At 42.8% G+C, this 24407-nt stretch overlaps 1 protein-coding gene across 2 annotated transcripts in view; it reads left to right on the top strand.

Annotated features, from left to right (window-relative positions):
- Positions 1 to 24407, top strand: part of bag6l (BCL2 associated athanogene 6, like) — a 34023-nt gene that overhangs the window by 5163 nt on the left and 4453 nt on the right. Inside the window, exons 7-22 of one of the 2 annotated variants that reach the window (XM_061760959.1) lie at positions 277 to 406; positions 1359 to 1562; positions 4396 to 4624; positions 4770 to 4817; positions 5399 to 5688; positions 6186 to 6264; positions 12510 to 12799; positions 14034 to 14283; positions 14387 to 14556; positions 14666 to 14719; positions 14823 to 14925; positions 15849 to 15973; positions 16126 to 16260; positions 17901 to 18071; positions 18657 to 18764; positions 22119 to 22265. In XM_061760959.1, coding sequence (XP_061616943.1) covers positions 277 to 406; positions 1359 to 1562; positions 4396 to 4624; positions 4770 to 4817; positions 5399 to 5688; positions 6186 to 6264; positions 12510 to 12799; positions 14034 to 14283; positions 14387 to 14556; positions 14666 to 14719; positions 14823 to 14925; positions 15849 to 15973; positions 16126 to 16260; positions 17901 to 18071; positions 18657 to 18764; positions 22119 to 22265 — 2533 coding nt within the window. Of the gene's footprint in view, positions 1 to 276; positions 407 to 1358; positions 1563 to 4395; positions 4625 to 4769; positions 4818 to 5398; positions 5689 to 6185; positions 6265 to 12509; positions 12800 to 14033; positions 14284 to 14386; positions 14557 to 14665; positions 14720 to 14822; positions 14926 to 15848; positions 15974 to 16125; positions 16261 to 17824; positions 18072 to 18656; positions 18765 to 22118; positions 22266 to 24407 lie in introns of those variants that run through there. The other variant, XM_061760960.1, reaches the window with a different exon arrangement.

Here is a 24407-nt window from a genome sequence, read left to right as displayed (position 1 = left end):
ACAGCAACACTATATAAAATATGACAAACTTTATAGTATAGTGAATTCCTTTGTCCCCACCGGCTATGTAGCGAATTCTCCAGTTAGGTCCTTTAATATTCAGTTTAGATTGCCACTCTCACGTATCTAGTTAAATATATCCCAAAACCACAAACTAAAATACTCCTTAGAATCATGTATTAGCCATTATTTTCAATATCAGGAGTGTCAGTGCATAATGAATTAATATAATGTGCAGAAGAGGCTTCAGAACAAGGATTCTCTGCTTGTCTCTAGTCACCCGAGTCCTGCAGAGTTTGTAGAGATTCTCTCCGAGGTCAGGAGGGTGGAGGAGAGGTTACGTCCTTTCATAGAGAGGACCCACTCGATCCTCGGAGCAGCCACGTCGGCAGACTACAACAACAATGTAAGGAGGAAAGAGACACTTGGTGGAACAATAACAAGGAAAAACATGTCAATAAATTGTAACACATCACTAAAGACATAATGTTGTATTGGGGCTTGGATGATTTTTTTCAGTCACACTTTTTTTCCCTGCTGGAATGATGATTCATAGATCTTCAGTTATTTTTCAAAATAAGACTTGGGTATTTCAAAGTCCGAATGTGATTCAAAAGTGCCAGGGTATATATACAGGCTCAAATATATAAGATAAGACCAACTTAATTCGTCGCACAATGGGGACATTTGAAGAAATGGGGCTGAAGGGTCTAGTCTTAACTTGACAAAACTAAACCCTATTCAACTTTAGTGATGATGATTAACTGCCGCTGGTAGTTTGTCTTTGTCAGCATAAAAACATATTTGTTTGATACCACTCATTTGATCAACCAATACTCACAACAATGGGAAAGTCCTAAGAGGGAGAATTGTAGATTTGGGAAAAGCCTTGTTTAAAGTTCACTTAGCAAGTTTCATTTCACCCATGCTTGTATAGCCAACAACATAATGTGGCATAATTCTAGCTAGAAATTGTACCACTCGTCTTGAGAGAAATGTGTCATCATGTGTGAATAAAAAAATGTCATTAACAATTATTAATTAAAATTGTAAAGTTTAATAAACTCGAAAATATACATTTAAGCCTGAAAATGGGAGAATTGTGTCACTAAGACAACAACAGCTCTTTTCATATCCAACGGTCCATTATTGTTGAAATATTTATGATGTGTGCAAAAAAAAACATGTTTTACATCCATCCCTACCATGCTGTGGTTATTTGTTTTGCTTTTGACATGTTTTTTTATTTTTTTACGTCATATAATAAACCCAAAAAAATGACAGTATCAAACGTGTTGCTGTTCATGTCAGAAGTGTCCAAAGCTTTTCAGTAACACAATGTGTTTACTTCATCCTAGACGCAGGAACGAGATGAGGATCAGCGTGTTCTCAACATGGCTGGAGATGCGCTACGTCTTCTGGGCAATGCCTTAGTTATCCTTGGTGACCTTCGCTGCAACCTGGCAACCCCGCCCCCACGTCACCTGTATGTAGTCCGGCCCATGGCCCAGTATACCCATCCTGTCCTAGTCCAGTCCGGTCTGCCACACACCGCCCCTCCAGTGAGTCAACATTGTATTATAATCGAAATCGAATAGAAAGAAACATTTATATATATATATATACAGTATAGTACAATATAGTGGTTAGGTTAGTGATTTCGGACACAGCCGCGGTGTCTTAAAGGCCAGTACTTAAAAAGCCAACAGTCAGCCAATGACTGCCTGTCTTCCGAACGGTTTTGTGCGCAACACTGTGTGGGAGCCGGGAGAATGAAATGGCTTCAAACTGCCGACTTGCCTGCCACACGTTAGCCAGCAGGATGTAACCTCAAGAGTCCGCAGCTCACCAGGCGATGTGAGCAAAGTCAGTGTTCTATGCAGTGGATTCTCCTCTGCTGTTTGTTAGGGCAACTCAGGATTCAATGCACACAAGAGCAGTGTTGCCACAGTTACCTTGAAAAAGTAACTTAGTTACTTTGCTGATTACTTAAGTTCAAAAGTCACTAAGTTAGAAAAAAGTACCTTTTTAGTTACTTTCAGCAGCTGTCAAGTGGCAGGAATCACTTATTCACTGTACCAAAAGAAAGCATTAGTTTAACCGTGCCCATTAGTTGGTAATGTACACCACACAAGTTACAGAATGATTTCATCAACATGAAAACATAACTTAAATATTAGTGTAGTTGAAGCCACATTAAATGAGAAACTTAGTGCAGACTTGACATGCTAAATAGCCACCTAAATATAAACAAGCACACCGTTCTCTAATTTTTGTTGTTTGTTTGTCTGTTTTATAATTTACTAAATAAAAGTAGGGCTGTGAATTTCAAAATAAGAGCAAGTAAATTAAAAAAAGGATTAAGTGTTCAAAGCAAGTGCTTAACTTGCGAGTAATTAATACAGATAATACTTCATGTTTTGATCATATGGGTAGACGCAAAAGCATGCATTGTAAAAATGCATTATACATAGGTAGAAGGGTTTTCCAGAATTTTGAGGTCAACTCGGGGGGTGCGCATTATACACGAGAAATTACGGTAACTGTAATCTTGCTACTCTTTTATTAAAAGCAATGCGTTAGATTACTTATGACGGCACCGCACCACTGCACAAAAGACAGTGTTACCAGCAGGAGATCGATAGCAACAATAGCATGAGACGACTTAGCACAGGCGCGCGGTGCACGAAAGCCCAGCTTGGAGCGCTCGACCCGGCTACAGGCTCCACTCATCGTCGGAAACCATCCCGGAGATCGGAGCGTTCAAGAAAAATTCAAATCCACACGAATGCAAAAGGAAAACCACTTATTATCCAAGTGGAGAAAAATTTCCACTCTTTGAGTGTCGTGTGTCCTTACGCAAAGAATTGTCTGCCTCGACATCTGGTCTCTGCTGGATCAGTATCCACCCTGCTGGGAGCTTTCATGCATCACACTCCCATACCCTTATCTTATTTACATTATATGCTATACTGCAATAAACACCCTTGTTTACCCCCCAGACCAGTTACGCCATAAAACTCTATATCACCCTCAATATGGAAAAAATATTACACCCCTTGTTTCAGTTTCCTGTTCATTCCTAATGCCAGGTGCACCTAAAGGTGCCTTTGTTTGGACGAATATAATGATGGCAATGAAAAAAAGAGTTTAATATAGAGCTGATATCTAGTGCTAGCAATTTTCCATGGTTGTCTTGATAATAACCACAATTATATTTAATAATACAATTAAGCTTTTGTATTCTTCAGGTAAAATACCTTTATTGGTCCCAGGTATTATAATGAACAAGAAATTGAAGAAACAAGGCAGGTCTAATATTTTTTTTCATGACTGTATATATCTTCCATATATTGTATACTGTAGATGTACAATTTTATATAGTACATACAAACACACACATTCTTCATATAATATACAGTATATGATCATGCAGGCCGTGATCTAATTATTTAATAAAATGACTAATGTTAAGAATGGGCTAATTCCATTATAACATAATTTTTCAAGTTTATCAAAATGTTTTGCATTAGTAAAAATAACTAGAAATGTATTTGAAGTTGTTTTGTCAGTTTTCATTTCACTGCTTTTACTGATGTTTTAGATTTTTGCCATTTCAATACCGGTATGGAGGTACTTTATGCTGGTATAGTATCGAAGTCAGAATTTTGATACTGTGACACCACTACTTGAAAGTAAACATTGTTCCATCCTTACATATTAAAACTTGCATATACTGTAGAAAGGGTAATGTGATCAATAAGCCTTATGTAAATGTTTTGAAGAAAATTATTTGATAGCGTCGTCTTTAAAGAGGGTGTAAGATACACTAAGGCCTGAATACAAAAACATTATCCATCCATCCATCCATTTTGTGAGCCGCTTCTCCTCACTAGGGAGCCTATCCCAGCTGTCATCGGGCAGGAGGCGGGGTACACCCGGAACTGGTTGCCAGCCAATCGCAGGGCGCATAGAAACAAACAAACATTCGCACTCACAGTCATGCCTACGGGCAATTTAGAATCTTCAATGAATGCATGTTTTTGGAATGTGGGAGGAAACCGGAGTGCCCGGAGAAAACCCACACAGGCACGGGGAGAACATGCAAACTCCACACAGGCGGGGCCGGGGATTGAACCCGGGTCCTCAGAACTGTGAGGCTGACGCTCTAACCAGTCGGCCACCGTGCCGCACGAAAACATTAGTTTATGCAAAAAAAATATATATTTTTTTAATTATTGCTGGAACTCCTGTTTTCTTGAGTTTGTGTTACATTTTTTTTGAATGGGTGTTAATCATTCTGAAATGAAACAGTAAATTTAATGCTGTCACATTTCACTTTTTGTTCATTTATATATATACACATAATGCAATACTTTTTTTGATTTTTCCTAGATAAACGTGGGGACCACAGCGACCATGTTGTCGAACGGAGGACCTGCTGGCGAAAATCAACGCCTGCCATCTCGGCCTAGCGGTCAGTCAGCTCAACAGACTTCCGTTCAGGCTCCGCCTCCTGACTCCAATGGGACCAATCATCATCAAGAGCAAGAAGGACCCCGGGTGATCAGGATCACCCACCAGACCATGGAGCCTGTTGTCATGATGCATATGAACATTGATGGTACCTAACAGTACACAGGAAACGCACATCATGCAATCTACACAAATCAGACTAAATCACACATCGTGTATAGGGGGTGTGCAAATCTATGTGCAGTATAATTCATATCATATATCGGTACTGCATATTGTTTTGCTTTTGACAGGTGATGCAAGTTCAGGACAGCCAAATGCTGCAGGTTCAGTCCAACCAGGTGAGTGCTTCTTTTGGGTAGAGTTGTTATTTGCCATGCTGATACTGTTTTCCATCATTACTTTGGATGAATTTAAAGATGTAGAGTACTGTGACAAAGTCTTATGTCACCACTCTAGGGCTGGGCAACATGGTCTTGAATTGTTTTAATTTCCCCAAAAATCTGATTTCCGATTTTAATTGATTCCCCCCCCCGCCGCCCCAATAAAAAGAAAAAGCAAACAACAATGACATTTGTCAAAACTATGAGAAAGTGACCTTTAAATATAACATTAATACATTTTAAGAAAACATTTCAAATGTTTTGACAATTTATTATCAAGAAATGAATAAAAATATTCCCTTTGGGATTAATATGTAACAACAAAACTGTCACTGAAGTAAACTGTACAAACATACATTTACAACAAACAATATGGTTGTTATTGTGCTCTACTGAGTAAAATTCGAATTACATACTGCATTGTCATGATGGCATTGTTCAAATCACAAATCCCACTTTTGCGCAGTACTGTAGTTTTCAGGGGAAAACAACACTTGACTTGCTCTGCACTGAGCGGAAACCTCTATCCAACTTCACAGGCTTGCCCCCAGAGTTCATGCAAGCAATTGTCCAGCAGATCTCCCACCAAGCAGCCACCATGGCTGCAGCAGCTTCGTCTGATCACCAAACACACACGGCAGCATCCATTCCTGCCGCCGCCGTCAGCAATGAAGGGATCGCTTCTACGCAACATCCGCCGCCTCCTCAGGCCAGGGTGGTCTTCACTAGACCGTCCTTCTCCCCCCATATCCCTCAGCATGTGGGAACCAGAGGAGCCACCATCAACCTGAGAGCGATGTTGCCCACAGCAGGTCAACAAGCAGCACAGGTGAATTTAAGGGTCTGGGTTCTGTTTTTTTTTTTTTGCTGGTGCAGCTATTGAAAAAGCAAATCTAGTTTCATATCGACAGTGTGCCTTAGCTTTGTCACCAAACCATCCAAGGAGTACACCCTTGTTTGTTGCCAGTCAACCGAGCGATATCACACGCATTCATCTTTTACAATACCCCTGCAGTGATCTTGTCTGTTTTAACGTTCAACTTTTACGACACCGCTGATCATTTTTGTTTCACTTCTCTGGGACAAAAGTACAAAAACAAGAAGTACGGAACGTACACTTAGGACATCAGTGAGTGTTTTTTAGTTGTATGTATGTTGTTGAGCAAATCTTGAAATGTTCCCACACGGTAAAGGGGAAAGGAAACTAAAAGGGGAAAAGAAAAGTTTTTGAGTGTAATACTGTACACCCAATATAGATCTTGGCGTGCCAGTGTCTAGGGGCCATAATGAACATGTAGTTTCTTGTTTGTTTGTCCCTGTCAACAGGGCACACCTCTGGTTGTCTCCTCCCTCACCCAGATGATCAGCAATCTGGTAGGACAGCTCCTCATGCCAGAGAACACAGGTCAGTGTATGAATGCATTCTTAGGTTGCACTCCTGTTGTGCAAGCTACAAATCATATGTTTTTGGATTCCCCCTAAAAGACTTGGCATGAAATTCAAGGTGATTTACAAAAACCATCACAGCTCTTATTAAATGATGGTGTCAAAAGTCTAACATTTTTGTCATGTATTTTTTTTTTTTTACACTGTTTCCACTTGGGGGCAGACAGTAGGGTGTCCTCAGTTTACGGTCAAACGACTTAGGAAGTTTTGAACGGCGTGCAGTGAACTAGTTTGTGTCAGGCGTCACAAGAATGTACACTTAGTAGAAAGTGTTCATCAAAAACGAGGCAGAGGTTTTATTCATAAAATATTTAATATTATTATAAGCCAACATTATGCACAGTTTGAAAATTAACACTGCACTTAAATAAAGGGCAAAAAAAAACTATCCATCCATCCTCAACACCGCTTATCGCGGTTAGGGCCGCAGGGCGCTGGAGCCTATCACAGCTGACTTCGGTCGAAAGGCAGACCACACCCTGAACTGGTCGCCAGTCAGTCGCAGGGCACATCGAGACACAGACAACCATTCACACTCACATTCACACCGTCACTGAGTTGGAACTGAACCCACGCTGCCCGCACCAAAGTCAGGCGAGTGTACCATCAGTGACGAGTAAGCTAAATTATTTCAAACCTAAAAAAAACTTAAACAATGATTCAGTTAAAATATGTTGCATCTAAAACTGATAAGAAATTTTACCTACATAAATGTTTAAAAACAAAACATTAAATGCAAATATACTGAACTTAAAGGTGTAAAGACCCCCAAAACAAAAATCCATGTTTTAGATAAGTGCTGAAAACATGTGCAAAGACTGAGAACTATATATTACTGAATTGTTGAGATATGGTTTTTTATTTCCTAAATTTTCCTGATTTCTTGGGCGGGCTAAAAAGTATCCTCGTGACGTCAGGAGGACGCAGCTACCCAACTTTAGAAACACGAAGTGCCCTTAGTCCATTCAGTGGAATTGCACTTCTTTCTTCCTAAATAACTTCTTCCAGTTCTACCAGTATAGTGTGTATTGGGCCATGAAACTATGCCCACAACTAAAAAAAAAATACATCTTCCCTGAAGTGTAATGGGGTTTGTGTTATTTGGGTTATGTGTCTTGCCGTCTGCCGGACGAGATCCGAACCAGATGAGGTCCCGTGCCCCCCCCCCCCCCCCCTCCCCGGCCCATTCCACCCTGAATGCGGTTAGAAAAGCCGGCGGAGGTCCAGCACAACAGCGTTACGGCCGTCAGCCGCACAGTTGCTCAACCGCACATCCTGGGAGTGAGGAGAGAGGAGGAGAGGATAAATGTATTCACAAACCGTTGCGCGCTGTGGCTGCATATGGCGGACACAAAAGTGCGTTGTCCCGCTGAATTTCAATGCAGGGAAAATTGTCCTGGCGGCGCGACTTATGGTCATTATACCAGCTCAGAGAATGCTTCTCTGCAGCCTGTGAAAGCATGGGCTATCTCGGTCGCTGGAAATTCCGTTTACCAGCCGTGAGAGAAGGAATTAGCCTACAGGTATTTGATTGACAGCTGAAAGGTACGGGAAGGCGCGATTTTCAGAGCTCTCGGCAACACACCGACAGCGTCTGCAAGCTGAATGTCTAAATTCTTGACCATTTTGAAGCCTGATTTCAAATAGTTAAAAAAAAAAATAATTATCCATTCATTCATTGTCCAGCCTGTTAGTTAACAAGTGTCTTTTCTGTGACGTGTTGACTTAACAAAACTTTTTTATTTGCTCGATTTTGGTCTTCATTTAGTACAACTGAACTGTACTTGGGTAGTGATTCTTTCACTTACCGCTAGAGGGAGCCCGCTTACCACTAATGGTACCCATACCATACATTGAGAATCACTGGATTTGTCGATGTGTAGACTTTACCACTCTGCAATGCCAATGACATTTATGTCTTTTGGCAGTAAGAACACAGATGCCTCGCTTAAAAGCGACAGGTAGTGGGTGCACACAGCAAACTAGCAGCGGTGCCTCAAGGTGTGTCGAAATATTTTACCAAATATGACACTGATAGCACTGTCACTTGCGCCATACGCAATTTGCAAGTCTACACGGCCATCTTGAAAGGCATCCGCCAACGCAAGCCGATGAACAGCCTAAATCCTCACGTCAACTGTCAATTGGCGAATTCACCAAACGCTCTACTAGAAGAAGAAGAAGAAGAAACTTTGTCATTGTATAAGAATACGTCAAAATTGCGTTTGGTTGCATCTCCCGTATAGCAGCTAAAAAAAACATAAAAGGCGAAGACAGCGGCTCTACTGTAGCGCCCGCTTAGACAACGAAATGAGGACGAGCAGTGGTCAATCAATAACCTCTTAATTGTGAAAATGAATGCTGAATGTCAGCCATAACGATGCTAAAAAACAAATCTACATCCAAATAGTGTTTTGCTCAAGCCAGCAGGCGCCGAGCTGGCATGTAGTGGTGTTTCTTTTGGTAAATATATTCATCATAAAGAACTTATTCAGTTTAACTGAAATTATAATAAATCATACATGCAAAAAACTAAAAATAATTCTTGACAAAAATTTTCAATATCTTAAACATAAGTTGACTGTGATTCAATTATACAATCCCAATTCCAATTAAGTTGGGACATTGTGTTAAACGTAAATAAAAACAGAATACAATGATTTGCAAATAATGTTCAACCTATATTTAATAGAATACACTACAAAGACAAGATATTTAATGTTCAAACTGATAAACTTTTATTGTTTTTAGCAAATAATCATGAACTTGGAATTTTATGGCTGCAACACGTTCCAAAAAAGCTGCGACGGTCATGTTTACCACTTTGTGACGTCACCTTTTTTTTAAACAACATTCAATATGCTGATATCCTTTTACACATTGATGTCGATTTTTGATGCAGTGCCGCCTGCGGGATCGAAGGTCACAGGCGTTCAATGTTGGTTTTCGGCCTCGCCGCTTACATGCAGTGATTTGAATGCTCGCCGAACAAGTCAACGAAATAGAAAAATAAACACCCGGACTCACCCCTCATGATTCTCGGGGACTTTAACAAAGCTAAACTCAACCACAAACTCCCTCAATACAAGCAGCACATCGACTGTCCTACAAGGGAAAATAACATTTTAGACCACTGCTCTACTACGCTAATAAACGCATACCGTGCCAAACTTCGTGCACCACTGGGCTCGTCTGATCACTGCTTAATTCACTCAATACCGACGTACAGGCAAGAACTTAAACGCGCGAAGCCTACAGTGAAAAAGTGGACCAATGAAGCAAAGATGGAACTTCAAAGCTGTTTAGACTGCACAGACTGGAGTGTCAGCTGGCAGCCTGGATGAATATACGGACACTGTCACATCCTATATCAGTTTCTCTGAAGATGTGTGTGTACAAACAAAGTCATTTCGCACATTCAACAACAACAAGCCGTGGTTCACTGCCAAACTTAAGCAGCTTCGCCAAGCTAAGGAGGACGCGTATCAGAGCGGGGACAGGGCCGTATATAATCGCGCTGGAAACCAGCTGACTAAAGAAATTAACATTGCAAAGAGGAACTATGTAACAAAGCTGGAAAAACAGTTTAGCGCTAACGACTCTAAATCAGTCTAGCATGCATTCCAATCGCTGACTAATTACAAGCGACGATCCCCACAAGCTGAGAACAATACCACACTAGCCAACAACTTGAATACCTTCTACTGCAGATTTGAAAAGGACACTTTCAAGGTGGGTAGGGGGCTACCGACAATCCTTTCAGCAATTTTGATTGTCCGTTGCAGTCGGAGTTTGTCCTTTTTTGTAGCAGCACCAAACCAGACTGTGATGGAAGAACACAGGACTGATTCGACGACCGCTGTGTAGAAGTGCCTCAGCATCTCCGGTGGCAGGCCGTGCTTTCTCAGAAGCCGCAGGAAGTACATCCTCTGCTGGGCCTTTTTGAGGACGGAGTTGATGTTAGTCGCCCACTTCAGGTCCTGAGAGATTGTAATTCCCAGGAACTTGAATGTCTCGACGGTTGACACAAGGCGGCTGGACAACGTGAGGGGCAGCTGTGGCGAAGGATGCCTCCTGAAGTCCACGATCATCTCTACAGTCTTGAGCGTGTTCAGCTCCAGGTTGTGTCGGCTCCAGTTCCTGTCGATATGTCGAACATCTTCAAACAACAAAAGATTGACAAAGCGGCAGGCACAGACCATGTGTCCCCATCCTGCCTCAAAGTCTGCGCGGACCAGTTCACTCCAGTCTTCACTCAGATCTTCAATAGATCTCTGGAACTGTGCGAAGTACCATCCTGTTTCAAATGCTCCACCATCATTCCAGTCCCCAAAAAACCTACAATCTCGGTTCTAAATGACTACAGGCCAGTCGCCTTGACATCTGTGGTCATGAAGTCCTTTGAACGTCTCGTGCTGGACCACCTCAAGAGCGTCACAGGTCCCCTGCTGGACCCCCTGCAGTTTGCCTACCGAGCGAACAGGTCTGTGGATGATGCAGTCCGCATGGGATTGCACTTCATCCTAGAATACCTCGACAGTGCGGGGACCTACGCGAGGATCCTGTTCGTGGACTTCAGCTCAGCGTTCAACACCATCATCCCTGAACTCCTTTCCTCCAAGCTTCTCCAGCTCAGCGTCTCACCTGCCATCTGCCAGTGGATTTACAGCTTCCTGACGGGCAGGACACAACAGGCGAGCATCAGCACTGGGGCGCCCCAAGGTTGTGTCCTCTCTCCGCTGCTCTTCTCTCTCTCTACACGAACGACTGCACCTCAACGCACCCGGCTGTCAAACTCCTGAAGTTTGCAGATGACACCACTGTCATCGGCCTCATCAAGGACGGGGACGAGTCTGCATATCGACAGGAACTGGAGCCGACACAACCTGGAGCTGAACACGCTCAAGACTGTAGAAATGATCGTGGACTTCAGGAGGCATCCTTCGCCACAGCTGCCCCTCACGCTGTCCAGCTGCCTTGTGTCAACCGTCGAGACCTTCAAGTTCCTGGGAATTACAGTCTCTCAGGACCTGAAGGGGGCAATCAACATCAACTCCGTCCTCAAAAAGGCCCAGCAGAGGATGTACTTCCTGCGGCTTCTGAGAAAGCACGGCCTGCCACGGGAGCTGCTGAGGCAGTTCTACATGCTAAATGCTGGCAATTTTTTTTCTTTTTGTCTTGAGTTTGTTGTCATATTTCTGTCGGGCCAATTATATATTACTCGTACAGTCACTGTAGTAGTCTCACCACGCTGCACTATCTGCATATCTGTTGTTGATCAATACTAGCCACTCATGCCAGAGTAGCATCTGCTCCATTTGCACACTGACTGAGGAGTATCTGCAACATTTGCACAATCAACATTGTCCCAGACTATCGTACTACTCGCATGAAGTCTCGGCGCCCTTTGCACAATGGTCATTGCACCGGACTATTGTAATATTAGTCATTCGAACTGCTCTAAGTGCTAGAGGACTCTGCATCTTTTGCACAATTGTCAAAAAAAAAATTGTACCAGCATTACCAGATAACTAGCAACCCATTATTGCTCAGTGACTGTTTTTGTCAATGTCTCCAAAGTGTTCTCTGTCAATTGACTGTCTGTTGTCGTACTAGAGCGGCTCCAACTCCCGGAGACAAATTCCTTGTGTGTTTTTTGGACATACTTGGCAAATAAAGATGATTCTGATTTCTCCAGATTCTCTGAACCTTTTGATGATATTATGGACCGTAGATGATGAAATCCCTAAATTCCTTGCAATTGTACGTTGAGGAACATTGTCCTTAAACTGTTCGACTATTTTCTCACACACTTGTTCACAAAGAGGTGAACCTCGCCCCATCTTTGCTTGTGAATGACTGAGCAATTCAGGGAAGCTCCTTTTATACCCAATCATGGCACCCACCTGTTGCTTGCCCACTTGTTGTTTGATGAGCATTCCTCAACTTTCTCAGTCCTTTTTGCCACCTGTCCCAGCTTTTTGGAACGTGTTGCAGCCATAAAATTCCAAGTTAATGATTATTTGCTAGAAACAATCAAGTTGATCAGTTTGAACATTAAATATCTTGTCTTTGTAGTGTATTCAATTAAATATAGGTGGAACATGATTTGCAAATCATTGTATTCTGTTTTAACACAAGGTCCCAACTTCATTGGAATTGGGGTTGTTGAAACATTAGAAATTTGCTGTTGTTTCTTCCCAGGCGATGCCCCAACATCATCCTCTTTAACCAGCTCTCAGTCATCCTTCTCGACTTCATCTGAGTCCTCCACATCTCCTGTCCCTCCCTCTGCCAACACCGCTGGACACACACCAGCACACAGCTCGGGAGTATCTGTCGATCAACCAGTAGGGGCCGGTGCAGAGGGAAACCTTGCCCAGCTCCTGGGCTCTCTGCTGGCTGGAGGTTCTGGTTCTGGACCGACACCCTCCATAACCGTGATGCTTCCTGGAGCGCCTGGCTTATTTCAGAGCATGACAGACTTCATGTCGGTTAGTTTAAAAGGGGCTGCACATGACATTCACATGGCAGTGTTCTCTTTCTCTTTATTTAGCTCATAATCAATGATTAATGAAGGTTTAGTTGAGCTTTCGGTGACAAAACAAAACAATGTTAAGCCAGTTAAGCCAATTCAGCGCACCAGTAGAACATCTATGTCTTACTGGTGATGTTTCTTTCTATTGCTATATGATGGCAAACGTGAGCCGGTGCACTAGTTAACATCTGTGCACTACTAGTATTAATAGTGTGCGGAAAGGTCATACATTAGTGGAAGGCAGTAGTGGAAAAAACATCACTCGTAAGATGTCATTCTACAAGTGCAACCTAGTAGTTGTACTAGTGCACTGAATTGTCTTACTAGGGAAGACAAAATAGTTGACATTTACAATTCAGCGGACTAGCAGGCTATTGAATAAATGCTCGCCATAAATATTTGCATATTTTCATACTATTGCCATACTGACGCTTACGCTTTGTGTGATCCAAAAACAATAGTTCCCCAAAAAAATCTCACCACAGGTAGGCCAGTTGAATCCTAGACACAGATTCATAATCTGCCCCCCTGTTTAACACATCTGTATTGTACACTCGACAGGCACTCATTGAGTAAATTGGAACAATTTTGTTGCATCAAATACAAAATATGAATAATACTACAAAATATTTTCTGTTAGTCGTGGATTGTGGTTGGATTGAAGCCATATTTTGTCCAAAATATGTGTCTGCTCCTTTGAAATTATAAGGACAGAAACCCAAATGACCCTGCTGTTTTGGCCGGATAACATACACACAGAATCGTTCCTATTTGTAACAATATCTTGGTAGTTAGCATGTGTATTTAAGAAGTCCGAGTTTATGAGCCCACTGACGTTGCTGAGCAATAAGAAAGCGAAATAATGATCAAAACATCTGTGGGACAATGTATTTCAACTTTATAAAACTGAAAAAAGCTATACAGTAAGTATCACTGTAAAACAATATCGAAGGAACGTGAGAATGCCAATCAGTCACAGTTAGGCAGCCCAAAAAGAAATCAGCTGTTCTGAGATGCAAAGAAAACCCCACAAATGACTTGAGCTGACATACAGGACTCTCTGGGGGAAATGTGGTGTGGCTGGTTCAGGATGTTCAAGTGTACCTAATGTGGTGGTCAGCGAGTACACACGTCTTTTGCAATTTAACAGAGACTAATCATGTTTTTTTTGTTGTGGCTTCATTTTGTAGCCACCTGCCAGCAGCACCGTTCAACAAGCCGTACCTCAGTTCCAAGTTCCTCACACGCCTCATGCCGGCAGTGGTGCCGGTGGAGACTCTCTGAGCCCAGAGCTATTCACTGGCATTGTGCAAGGAGTGCTGTCTACTATGATGAGCTCACTCGGGGCACAGCAGGGCAATGGAGAAAGTATCGCACAGTTCATTCAGAGGCTTTCTCAGACCAGCAATCTCTTCACCCCTGGATCTGGAGATGCTGTGGGTATGTCCGAACGAAAGGATTCGTCAACACTAGCCGAGATTCCCGCCCACGCAGGCCATATCTGTGTTTCTCCATATATTTGAAATAGTTTTCATCCCGGCAGGCTTCTTTGGTGATCTTTTGTCTCTGGTGTGTCAGAGCTTTTCTATGGTGGACATGGTGCTGTTGCTTCATGGGAATGCTCAGCCTCTGACCCGCATCCAGCCTCAGCTGACTGACTTCTTCACCAATCAATACATGCAGGGACAAGAGCCCACTGACGCTAACATAGTTGTAAGTGCTGTAGTGATAGTATCTGGAGTGCTATTGTAGTAAAATAGTATTGAAATGTGGGACGTCTGTATCATTTCTTGTTAATAATCTGTGTTGTTCTGTGTAAAAGAGAGCAGCTGCCGACCTCATCAGTGGTCTGGAGGAGTACATTACAGAGAGTTTTGTAAGGACATGCTATCACACAAGCAATGCAGCTTTCAACTAATGTGCCGTGAGTATCGATGATACAGTGATACATGACAACTGGACGCTTGATTTTTCCTAAGGCCTCTGTGACGGTACGCGAGGGAGTGGACATTGTTCAGACCAACCTTGCTTTCCTCAGGCAACAGGTCACATGGATGGCCTCACATACACTGCGCCGCAATGGTAAGTCACCGCCGTCAGCTTAGTTTACCAATTAGTGTTATGTTGTAATGCCGAGTGGTGCCACCAGGTTGTCCTGTAATGCCCAGTAGTTCCACCAGGTAGCGCAGTAGGTGCAGTGATACATTAACTTGACTTTGGCTATTCTGTTTTTACTCTGCTACTGCTCTGAACCCTTCTTCAACCATGAGTGGCCCAAAGAAAAGAAAAGTCGACAGTGAGTGCCGACTTTTTCACTGAGTCCGGTCAAAGGCTGTATGTCTAATTCGTTAAGAAACCATTACAGTGGTGGTGTTTGGCTCTACATGTGTGTGTGAACAGACTTTTAGTGTGATGAACACCAACAAAACATTCTACAGATCCCAGCTGAGTGATGAACACCTCAGATGTGTTCTGAGAATTGCCACAACAAAACTAACACCAGACTTTGACTCACTGGCAAAGAAAGGTGATCAACAAAACAACACTGTTCCCATTAAAAGTAAATCTAAGTATTAACACTACAATGCCTTTTTTATTATTTTTTTTTGGTTTTGTTTTGGTTTTTATATGTAAGCATCTGGTCCTGGCTTGGCCCGCCTCTCAAATTTTAAAAGTCAATGTGGCCCCTGAGCCAAAAGGCTTGCCCAACCCTTGGTGTAAATGGTGGTCTGACTATATGTGCCCTGCAATTGGCTGGCAACCACTTCACCCCAGCTTACCCATAACCGTAACAAGGACAGGCGCTATAGAAAATGGGTGGATGAACAGAGTTCTCAGGCTGTATTACTGTATTTAATAATACAATATGATTTTGCAGTGATAGCTTTCACTTCTGGGCAATGACAACACTATTGTGGCGCGTTATTAAAATGACGTGAGTGTGATTCAAATTATGTGAGTGAAATGGAACTCCATAATTTTATCCTATGTTGTTTTTGCTGCAGATCACACATTTGGCCCCTATCTGCTGTTGCTGTGCACTCGGGCTCTGTTTGAGTGTCTTGCCCTCAACTTGTACTGTCTACGAGGAGAACAGAGAGCTCTGACTGCTGTTATCAACCATCGCATTGTTAGTATAATACACAATTTAATATTTGTCACTGAATAATGCTGTATCACTGTACAATACGTACTATATATTTAAAATAGACCCTTTTGTTTGTACTATACAATATCCTGAAGTTTTTGAACCCAAATTCTCCTTGGTCTGTCTGTTCATAGAGGAGAATGTCCTCGGAAATGAATCCCAGTCTGGTCAATTGGTTGACCAGTATGATGTCGATGAGGTTGCATGCCATTCTGGAGCACAATCCAGTTACTGAGGATCAGATCCAGCGCTATGTCAGATTCGTACCGGTAAGAACCAGCTTCCACAATGATGGCTGAGCTCACAACACCAACTGGCCACAACATTAGGAACATCTTCATAATCAGATGAGAAGTGTGATGTGGGTAAAAATTATGCCTTTACAAAAATAATAAGAGAGCTAATAATTATATATTTCGGTAAGAGGAAGTGCTGTGTACTGCATAACTGAAAACTACAACCATAGTAAAATCATAAACTATCAATTACAACCATGAATAGTTTTATTGGGTCTCGTCTTGTTGTGTCCAGTCCGTTTAACTACTTATGAAACAAAATACAATGTGGACTTGTTGTAGTAGTGGAGCTAATGTGTGAATACAATATTTGTATAAGTTTAAATGACAATCACTCCAGTTTGTCAGTCACTCAGCTAACGGGTGCTAAATTGCAGATCAGATTGCGTGTGCTGTTGTATGTGCCCTGCTAAGATGTGAACTATTTGCCAAGATGGCGCGTGCTGTTGCCAACGGGCGGAAATGTGATAGAGACCGCTGTATTGAAAGGAGGGTTTTGCGCGTTTGGTGCAGTAGCTCAAATGATTTTCACCGTGGAAAATTTGGGAGAGTACTCCAAGCACAAAATAACATTTGAAGTGATGGTATTGGAAGTGTTAACGGAACACAAACCGTAACAGAAAAGAAATCTATTGCTTCAGTCATTTTCGGGGAGTCAGAAACCGCGTAAAAGCCAAGTTTTGTTTGATTTTCCTTGCCAGAGTGCATGTGAATTGGAAGTACAGTATCTGGCTAGCCTGCGTTTAAACAGCCCACCCGAAAAATTGACTTATTTTTGTGACTGACTCGTATTGAGTCCTTAGATTATACCGAAGCTCCAAATTGAATTGCTCAATAGAACATACATTCCACACATTTTTGTTTCCGGCATTTCAAAAATGTTTACACGAGTGGAAAATTTCTCCCCACCGCCTGTCATTTTGCCTGCACAATGCTGGCAGCACTGTGCATGTTGGTTTGCACCTGCCTTTCAGACGTGGTAATTAAAGACACAAAATCAGCCGTTGCAATTTGTCTCGGGTTTGATAAATCACATTGCATGTGCCAAATTAATAAATTTGCGTATATTCCTCCCAGAACGTACAAAATGAATTGTGCGGTAATATTGCCAAATTGCCACTAAACCCTGTGTGCGCCTGGTTAGTAGATCAACTTTCACTTTTGCTTTCGTGAGCAATATGTTTGCGCCCATTTTTGCCCAGGCAAACTTTTAGTAAATCAGACCCATAGTGTGGTACAGTAGACGGGATCAAAACACTTCAAAAGACGTGCATATATTTGTGTACAGGTATTTTTAGGCGGCAACTCCATGATTGGGTGTGACTGGTTTAAAACTGGTGCCCAGTAATACAAGATCTCATGATGCAGGACCAGTTCTGCACCACTGGAAATTACACACAGAAATCAACATATTGTGAAATTAATACTTCTCAAATGTTGTGGCAGGTCAGTGTTGTGATCTTTTGGGGCTGGTGAGGAATAATAAAGGCTATTGTGTGTTTTTAATTTCCCATAAAAGGATTTACATGTAATTCAGCAGGTCGAGTCTACTTTCACACAGTGGAGTTGGCAGTAATGAAAAGCTGAGCTCACCCATCCTATCTGTGTTCCAGACGGAGGAGAGTTTATCTCCAGCTACCACAGCAGATGAGGCCATGGCATCGTCTGGTGACAGCCGAGAGACCACACACGCCACTGAGGACGCTCAGGGATCTGCTGTGGCCCCACCAAGACGAACAGAGCTGCCCCATGAGGTGGAGCCATGGGCAGCGTCCGTTCCACCTGTAAGTATTATGTACACACGTGGGCAAAATTGAGGGTGCCCTCTGTAAAAGAGGGAGCGGGGAGGGGGGGGACACAATGGTCCCGCGGGTAACTTAAAAGTCAATAAAAATCTACTGAAATTTTTATTTTTTTGTATGTTTGCAAATTTAAAAAAAATAGAAAACCAAGATCACATGTACATACAGTAAGTATTCACAGCCTTTGCTCAATACTTTGTTGATTTGGCAGAAATGACAGCCTCAAGTCTTATTTAATATGAATGCAAAAGCTTGGTCCACCCATCTTTGGGCAGTTTTGTATATTCCTCATCGTAGCACCTCTCAACCTCCATCAAGTTGGATGGCGACCATTGGCGCATAGCCAATTTCAGATCTCCACAGAGATGCTCAATTGGATTCAAGTCTTTGCTCCAACTGGGCCACTCCAGGACATATACAGAGTTTTCAAGGATGATCAGTGGAAACAGGATTTCCTCTGTATGTTTCTACAGAGTTGCTATGATACTCTCGGCTGTTGCACGGAAGAATGAAGCATTAGATCGACAAAGACACCCAAGTTTGAAATTGTACCATTGCTTGCTACAGGAATGGGTTCCTATCATCAGGCATGATATGGTGTCTCAGAGGAAGATCAGAGCACAGCCGCCACTGTCTGACGCCTACCTACACGGGATGCCCGCCAAGAGGAGGAAGGTGAGCGGCATGCATGATAAAATACAAAATGTACAATTAAAAATAAAAAGTCCAGATTCATATTCATACTTTCTGTGACTACGGACTATAGTGTTTTATCCCTCCACATCCAGACTGCAAATGAGTAACTCTGGAACGTCCTAATGTCACCTTTAACCACAACCTTAGCACTTTGTTCAGCATTGAATTGGCTTTTTATACCAACCCCAATTCCAATGAAGTTGGGACGTTTTGTAAAGCGTAAATAAAACAGAATACAATGATTTGCAAGTCCTTTTCAACGTATATTCAATTGAATACACTACAAAGACATGTTATTCAGTGTTCAAAGTGGTAAACTTTGTTGTTTTTTTTTTTAGCAAAAATTCACTCCTTTTGAATTGGATGCCTGCAACACAGTCCACAAAAGCTGGGACAGGGACATGTTTACCACTGTGTTACATCACCTTTCCTTTTAACAATACTCAATAAGCATTTGGGAACAGAGGACAATAATAATAATTGTTGAAGCTTTGTAGGTGGAATTGCCCCCCCCCCCTCCCCCAACTCCCCATTCTCGCTTGATGTAAAACTTCAGTTGCTCAACAGTCCGGTGTCTCTGTTGTTGTACAATTCGCTTTATAATGCACCACACATTTTCAATGGGGGACAGCATTCCAGTCCTTTCAGCATTAATGGTGCCTTCACTGATGTGCAAGTTACCCATGCCGTGGGCACTAACACCCCCCCCCATACTATCACAGATGCTGGCTTTTGTACTTTGCACTGATAATAATCCAGATAGTCCTTTTCTTCTTTGGCCTCCGCGGAGCACACGACGTCCAGGATTTCCAAAAACAATCTGAAATGTGGAGTCGTCAGACCACAGCACACTTTTCCACTTTACGTCAGTCCATCTCAGATGAGCTCGAGCGCAGAGAAGCTGGTGGTGTTTCTGGGTGTTGTTGATGTACAGACCCTTTCCAAAAATTTGAATATCATGGAAAAGTTTATTTATTTCTATAATTCCACTCAAAAAGTTAAACTTTCATGGATTGTAGATTCAGGGCCCACAATTTAAACAATTTCAAGTATTTATTTGTTTATTTTTACATGCTTTGGGCTTCCAGCTCATAAAACCCACCAAATCAGGAGTTCAAAAAATTAGAATACTGTGAAAAAAATCACCATTTACTTCTCAGTTTTTGTAGGGAAAAAAGTAAGAAATTAGGGTCACATTAAATCCATCAAAATATGGTACTTTCAAAACGATGTTAATCAATACTTGTTTGGGACCCTTTGCTTTAATCACTGCCTTGATGTGCAGTGGCATTGAGGCAATCAGCCTGCGGCATTGCCTGGGAGTTATGGAAGCCCAGATTTCCTTGCTGTCAGTTCGTCTTTGTTTTTGGGTCTGGTACTCCTCACTTTCCTCTTGATAATACCCCATCGATTCTCAGTGGGGGGCGGCACGGTGGCCGACTGGTTAGAGCGTCAGCCTCATAGTTCTGAGGACCCGGGTTCAATCCCCGGCCCCGCCTGTGTGGAGTTTGCATGTTCTCCCCGTGCCTGCGTGGGTTTTCTCCGGGCACTCCGGTTTCCTCCCACATCCCAAAAACCTGCATTAATTGGAGACTCTAAATTGCCCGTAGGTGTGACTGTGAGTGTGAATGGTTGTTTGTTTGTATGTGCCCTGCGATTGGCTGGCAACCAGTTCAGGGTGTACCCCACCTCTCGCCCCGAAGATAGCTGGGATAGGCTCCAGCACGCCCGCGACCCTAGTGAGGAGAAGCGGCTCAGAAAATGGATGGATGGATTCTCAGTGGGGTTTAGATCCGGCGAGTTGGCTGGCCAGTCTAGCACTGTGATCGCATGGGCATCAAACCAGATTTTGGTGCTTCTGGCGGTATGGGCATGGGCCAGGTCCTGCTCTAAGATGAAATCTGCATCTCCATACAGATCCTCAGCAGAAGGAATCATGCAGTCCTCCAAAACATTCTGGTAGACTGTTGCGGTGACCTTGGATTTAAGAAAACAGAGTTTACCAACACCTGCACTGGACATTGCCCCCCACATCATGACAGACTGTGGATATTTTACACAGCCGTCTTCCTCCAAACCCTTGGATCTTGATTCCTGAATAAAAGGCACACTTTACTTTCATCGGAAAAGAGAACCATGGACCCCTGCCCAACAGTCCAGTCCTTCTACTTCACCTTGGCCCAGTTGAGACGCTTCCAACGTTGGCTCAGGCTCAGCAGTGGCTTGACCTGAGAAACCCGACAGTTGTAGCCCATCTGTATGAGTCTGACTTTTTGAATGGAATTATGGAAATAAATAAACTTTTCCATGAGAAATTTTTTTTTTTTGGAAAGGGTCTGTATGGCTTTTGGTTTGCATGGTGGAGTTTTAACTTGTATTTGTAGATGTAGCAACGAACTATGATAACTGTGATTACGTTTTTTAATGCAGTGCCGCCTGAGGAATCGAAGGTCACGGGCATGAGATGATGTTTTTTTTTTTTGCCTTGGCGCTTGTGTGCAGGTATTTTTCCAGATTCTCTGAATCTTTTGATGATATTATGGACCTTAGATGATGAAATCCTCAAATTCCTTGCAATCGTACGTTGAGAAACGTTGTTTTTAAACTGTTGGGACTATTTGCTCGCGCAGTTGTTCACAAAGTGGTGAACTTCGCCCCATCCTTGCTGTGCCTTTCGGGGGGGGATGCTCCTTTTATACCTAATCATGACACTCACCTGTTTCAAATTAACCTGTTCACCTGTGGAATGTTCCATACAGGTGTTTTTTGAGCATTCCTCAACTTTCCCAGCCTTTTTTTTTAACATGTTTGCATGCATCGAATTCAAATAACGTTCATTGGTTTGAAAATGTAATATCTTTTGTAGTCAATGGAATATAGGTTAAAAAGAATTAGCAAATCATTGTATTCTGTTTTAAGTCACTGATGGTGTAGTGGTACACTCGCCTGACTTTGGTGCGGGCAGCGTGGCTTCAGTTCCCACTCAGTGACGGTGCGAATGTGAGTGCGAATGGTCGTCCGTGTCTATATGTGCCCTGCGACTGACTGGCGACCAGTTCAGGGTGTAGTCCGCCTTTCGCCTGAAGCCAGCTGGGATGGGCTCCAGCGCCCCGCAACAATGACCAGGATAAACGGTGTTGTAAATGGATGGATGGAATGATGTATTCTGTTTTGAGTTTTAAACAACGTCCCAACACTGGAATTGGAATCTTATATCATATCTGCAAGAGGATGCGGAGAGAAAGCGGAAAAAATATAATTTCAGGGAGGATAAGGGTGTAGTTTGGCTGCTCTGACTGGGGGTCAACATGACCATCGCGTTTCCCTTCTCAGATGACGCAGTCCGGAGGACCCCACCTCTCCTTGTCAGATGCCGTCAGTCGAGCTGCTCGCTCTGCCGGAGCCCTACCAGTCACGACTGCAAACGGTCTCAAGGGGGAGCTTGAGAATCCAGATCTGCAGGACGCATATGCGACACAGGTAACGCACAGCTCCCACTCTTTTTTCATCATTTTAAGGAATGTTAACACTGATGGCCGAATGTTATTTGTACTTAGCAGTATTGATGCAGGGAACCCCCATTTTGGGTCTGGCGGATCAGAAATGTATCTCCTGATGAAAATCTGCAATTGAGCAAGGCCGTTTAAAATCATTTTTAATAGTTTTACCCCTCCCACACACCTTGAACACATTCAAGCTATTTAATAATGTCACATTCAATTTACAGGTACTTACTATATATCAGTGTCTTCTATTTACAGGAAGCAAACTTTGTAACATTTGATTCATAAACTGGTCACTCATTTTTATGAATTTTATGCCTGCAACAGATTCCAAAAAAGCCATGTTTACCACTGTGTTACATCACCTTTCCTTTTAACAATACTCAACAAGCGTTTAGGAACTGAGGACACTAATTGTAGAAGCTTCGTGGGTGGAATTATTGCTTGACGTACAACTTCAGTTGCTCACCAGTCCAGGGTCTTTGTTGTCATTTTTATTTTTGATTCAGAATGCACCGCACATTTTCAATGGAAGACAGATCTGGACTGCGGGTAGGCCAACCTAGTACTCTAGTGCTCTTTTAGTATGAAGCCACACTGTTGTAACACATGCAGAATGTGGCTGGAGATCATCTTGCTGAAATAAGCAGGGACATCCCTGAAAAAGATCATTGTATTCTGTTTTCATTTGTTTTACATGTCCCAATTCAATTGGATTCCCATTGGAATTGGGGTTTGGAGCTCTCAGTTTCAAAAACATTAGTGACAACTGATACTGTACTACATATCATTTATCAGAACCATTTTCTGTGATGTTCTTGGAAAATTGGGTGATTATATCACAATATCGTCTTGAGATTATTTCAACAAATGAGGGAAAAAGGCTGCAAAAAAATGATTAGATTTGTTCATTTTCAGGATAGTGCTAATTAGCATCTTATTGAAGTCGTCAGACATGTTTTCTGTTTGCTTTTGACCGTGTAAGCTCCACATGGAAAATGTCCTACTATGCAGCTGTTGGACTGTAAGATCTTCTCCTTTCGGGGTCGCCACAGCGCGTCATCCTTTTCCATGTAAGCCTATCTCCTGCATCCTCCACTCGAACACCAACTGCCATCATGTCTTCCCTCACGACATCCATCAACCTTCTCTTTGGTCTTCCTCTCTTGCCTGGCAGCTCCATCCTCATCACCTTCGACCAATATACTCACTATATCTCCTCTGGACGGGTCCAAACCATTGAAGTCTGCTCTCTCTAACTTTGTCTCCAAAACATCGAACCTTGGCTGTCCCTCTGATGAGCTCATTTCTAATTTTATCCAACCTGGTCACTCCGAGAGCGAACCTCAACATCTTCATTTCCGCCACCTCCAGCTCTGCTTCCTGTTGTCTCTTCAGTGCCACTGTCTCTAATCCGCACATCATGGCTGGCCTCACCACTGTCTTATAAACTTTGCCCTTCATCCTAGCAGAGACTCTTCCGTCACATAAAACATTTGACATGTTTGGATCCATTTCTTCACTTGCTTACTGCACACATCATTGCTCTGGACGGTTGACCCCAAGTATTTCAAGTCCTCCACCCTTGCTATCTCGTCTCCCTGTAGCCTCACTCTTCCCCCACCAACCCCTCCCATTCATGCACATATATTCAGTCTTACTTCGGCTAATCTTCATTCCTCTGCTTTCCAGTGCATGCCTCCATCTTTCTAACTGTTCCTCCACCTGCTCCCTGCTTTCACTGCAGATCACAATGTCATCTGCAAACATCATGGTCCACGGGGATTCCAGTCTAACCTCATCTGTCAGCCTATCCATCATCACTGCAAACAGAAAGGGGCTCAGGGCTGATCCCTGATGCAGTCCCACCTCCACCTTAAATTCCTCTGTCACACCTACAGCACACCTCACCACTGTTCTGCTTCCGTCATAAATATCCTGTATTATTCTAACATACTTCTCTGCCACTCCAGACTTCCGCATGCAGTACCACAGTTCCTCTCTGGGTACTCTGTCATAGGCTTTCTCTAGATCTACAAAGACACAATGTAGCTCCTTCTGACCTTCTCTGTACTTTTCCATCAACATCCTCAAGGCAAATAATGCATATGTGGTACTC

Source organism: Phyllopteryx taeniolatus, chromosome 21, assembly GCF_024500385.1.
Source record: "Phyllopteryx taeniolatus isolate TA_2022b chromosome 21, UOR_Ptae_1.2, whole genome shotgun sequence".
In the NCBI taxonomy this organism is placed as follows: Eukaryota; Metazoa; Chordata; class Actinopteri; order Syngnathiformes; family Syngnathidae; genus Phyllopteryx; species Phyllopteryx taeniolatus.
The sequence above is the reverse complement of the archived record's forward strand: the minus strand, read 5'-3'. Positions and strand labels throughout refer to the sequence as shown.